The sequence below is a fragment of the Mustela putorius genome, unplaced genomic scaffold (genome assembly GCF_011764305.1).
Source record: "Mustela putorius furo isolate JIRA1106 unplaced genomic scaffold, ASM1176430v1.1 tig00000115_pilon_pilon_pilon, whole genome shotgun sequence".
Taxonomy (NCBI): Eukaryota; Metazoa; Chordata; class Mammalia; order Carnivora; family Mustelidae; genus Mustela; species Mustela putorius.
In genome coordinates this window covers 127,469-130,488 of record NW_025421285.1, presented here as the reverse complement: position 1 = coordinate 130,488, position 3,020 = coordinate 127,469, and the positions used below count along the sequence as shown (strand labels likewise).

At 39.0% G+C, this 3,020-nt stretch overlaps 1 protein-coding gene across 1 annotated transcript; it reads left to right on the top strand.

The window, feature by feature from the left end:
- The first annotated feature begins 354 nt into the window (after positions 1 to 354).
- Positions 355 to 1,675, top strand: LOC101694139 (homeobox protein TGIF2LX). The gene has a single exon (XM_004782083.2). The coding sequence runs from the start codon at positions 504 to 506 to the stop codon at positions 1,215 to 1,217; it is 714 nt and encodes a 237-aa protein (XP_004782140.1). The 5' UTR covers positions 355 to 503; the 3' UTR covers positions 1,218 to 1,675.
- The last annotated feature ends 1,345 nt before the right edge of the window (positions 1,676 to 3,020 follow it).

The window sequence follows — 3,020 nt, the reverse complement described above, 5'->3', positions numbered from 1 at the left end:
TCTCTCCTTTTTTTTTGAGGTTAATATTTAATAGAAGAGTTGTTTCTGATATATGTAGATGAGCCAATAATGCAATTATAGGGAAAACAAAGGAAGAACAATATCACAATAAAGTCATAAAGGAAGAAAATGAGGCTTATGCAAAACCAGATTTAACCAATAGAACTAGAATTCATTAGTTAACAGAAACTGGTGATGGCAGCAGAGAAAAGTCTGGAGAGCTTTAAATTGATGAGGTACAAACAAATACATTCAAATCTATGAGAAAAAAGCAAGAGGAGTGAAAACCAGGAAATGGGGGGGAGGGGCAGCACACAGGGCAGGATGTGACATCACAAAGCCCACTGGCTCAAAGCAGTTACCAGTACTGTTTATCTGCTTGGGAAGCAAAAGTTGAGACTTCTCCTTAGATACTGGCCCATGCCTTCCTCACTGGTTCTTCCAGATTAACATTAGTCCTAACTCAGCCATTTCTGGCTACCAAAATAGTGAAGACAGGCTTCATGAACATGGAACCTACTGAAGAAAGCCCATCAGAGAACCAAATCCTGGCTCAAAACACCTCAGTCGCACTGAATTGTGACACTGGTGCAGATAAAGTTCTTGCCTCACTAGAGAGTAAGAGGAAACGGAAAGGATACTTGCCAACTGAGTCAGTGAAGATCCTCCGAGACTGGCTGTATGAACATCGGTTTAAGGCCTACCCTTCAGAAGCAGAGAAGCGAATGCTGTCCAAGCAGACTAATTTGTCTTTCCTGCAGATTTCTAACTGGTTTATTAATGCCCGCAGACGTGTTCTTCCAGAAATGCTTCAACAGGATGGAAATGACCCCAACCAGATCACCATGTGCCACCAAAAAAGCAAGGCTGCTGATCTGACCCATGAGCAGAGCACAGATTCATCTATACAGGCCAGGTCAGGGCCCAGAGATCCAGACAAAATGCAGTGCCTGCCCTTTAGCCTCCTTCCAATGGGCCAGAAACCAGGGGAGAAGCTGCTAGGTTCAGAGTTGTCTCCAGGCCAGAAGCTCACACCAAAGGCTCAGCCAAAAAAAAGGGTCAAGTTTTCCACTAGTGAACCCTTGCTTACAACGTCTCCCAAACCTGTGATAACAGAGGAGCACAAGGACTTCAGCAGCTTCCAGCTGTTGGTTGATGCAGCTATGCAAAAGGCTGCAGAACTGGAGCTGCAGAAGAAGCAAGAGGCCAATCCATGATATCCAGTGTCCCTAAAATTTCAAGTAGTCAGTCCCTTGTCTACAGTGATAGATCCATTTATGTTCCCCCAACTAATTCATAATTTCACCTTTTATAGAGATTTTTTTCTTTCTAGGAGTTTTAGGAGGACCATCACTAGCTATTGGAACTCAATTCTGCTAGATATTTTGGTGTTTCCAAATGGACTTGTCATCATGATTAACACTAAAGTAGAGAAATCTTCTCTACTTCTGCTTCCTCCTAGGTTTAAAGGCTTTAGACAATCAGATCAACACACCTGAGACCAGAAACAGTGCTAACACATCTTTGGAAACTTGCTTTGGCTTTTCCAGCCAGACTTTTTGGTTCTAGGACGGCTGCAGATACCAAATCACTAATCTTTCTCCCTCTTTCTAACTTTCCTTGTTGATTAGAATGAATAATGGAAAAGAAAGCTCTATAAAAGATGACTATAATGGCACTGACATCATTTTAATGTTGGAGTTTTTGTGAAAATACCAACTTTATGGTTTCTTTTTTTGTGGTTTATTGGCAATCTTAAGGAGTAGGTAATTTCTGCAGGGATTAAACAGTCAAAATGCAGTGAATTCATAAGTTTGTTACATATAAGGTTACACTCTTATTTGGTATACTAGTGAAAAGTATGCAGTAGAGATAGGAAAATTCTACATGGTAATTATCCGCTGTTAGTTGTGTTATAGTTAGTTTTAGAGAATGCTTTTTTATTATTTTTTTAAGGGTTTAAAAACAAATTTATTTTTCACAGATCTGGAGCCTGAAAGTCCCACATCAAGACACCAACTTGATCACATTATTATGAGGGCTCCCTTCTTGGTTCACAGTCAGCACTTTGTATCCTTGTATGATGAAAAAGACTAGACCTCCCTGGAGCATCTTTTATAAAGACATTCACCCCATTCATGAGGGCTCCACCTTTATGACCTAAGCCCCTTCCAAAGCTTTATTTTTTTTTATTTTTATTTTTTTTTTAAGATTTTTTATTTATTCACTTGACAGACAGAGATCACAAGTAGGCAGAGAGGCAGGCAGAGAGAGAGAGAGAGGAGGAAGCAGGCTCCCTGCCAAGCAGAGAGCCCAATTCGGGGCTCGATCCCAGGACCCTGGGATCATGACCCGAGCCGATGGCAAAGGCTTTAATCCACTGAGCCACCCAGGTGCCCCCCCTTCCAAAGCTTTAGATCTACTATTAACACCTTTGGGATGATTTCAACATATGAATTTCAACATATGAATTTGGGGGTGGGGAACCAAACATAATAGAAAATAGTTGTTATATATACATATATATATACATATATATATATATGTTAAATATAAAATGTGTTAACATTTAAATATGTTAAATGTTAAATATCTACACATGTATTTAACATTTCAATTGCTGCTTATTGTCCTTGGGATAAATACAAATTTATTTTTCAATTTTTTAAAAAAAATTTTGAGTACAGTTGACACACAAATGTTACATTAGTTTCAGGTGTACAATATAGTGCTTCAATTTCTCTATATGTTATGTTTACCACAAGTATAGTTACCAACTGTTACTGTGCAATACTATTACAACATCATTATTTACATTCCCTATATGGTGCCTTTTATTCCATGACTTATTTATTTCATAGCTGGAAGTCTGTACACCCACTCCTCCTTAGTTCTTTTGCCCATCACCCCTTACCTCCGGTAATCATCAGCTTGTTTTCTGTATTTTTAAGCCTGATTCTGCTTTTTGTTTATTCATTCGTTTAGTCTTATAGAGTCCACATACGAGTAAAATCATGTGG

Coding starts and splice junctions, on each gene's coding strand:
- LOC101694139 (XM_004782083.2), top strand. CDS start 504: ATGAACATGGAACCTACTGAAGAAAGCCCATCAGAGAACCAAATCCTG.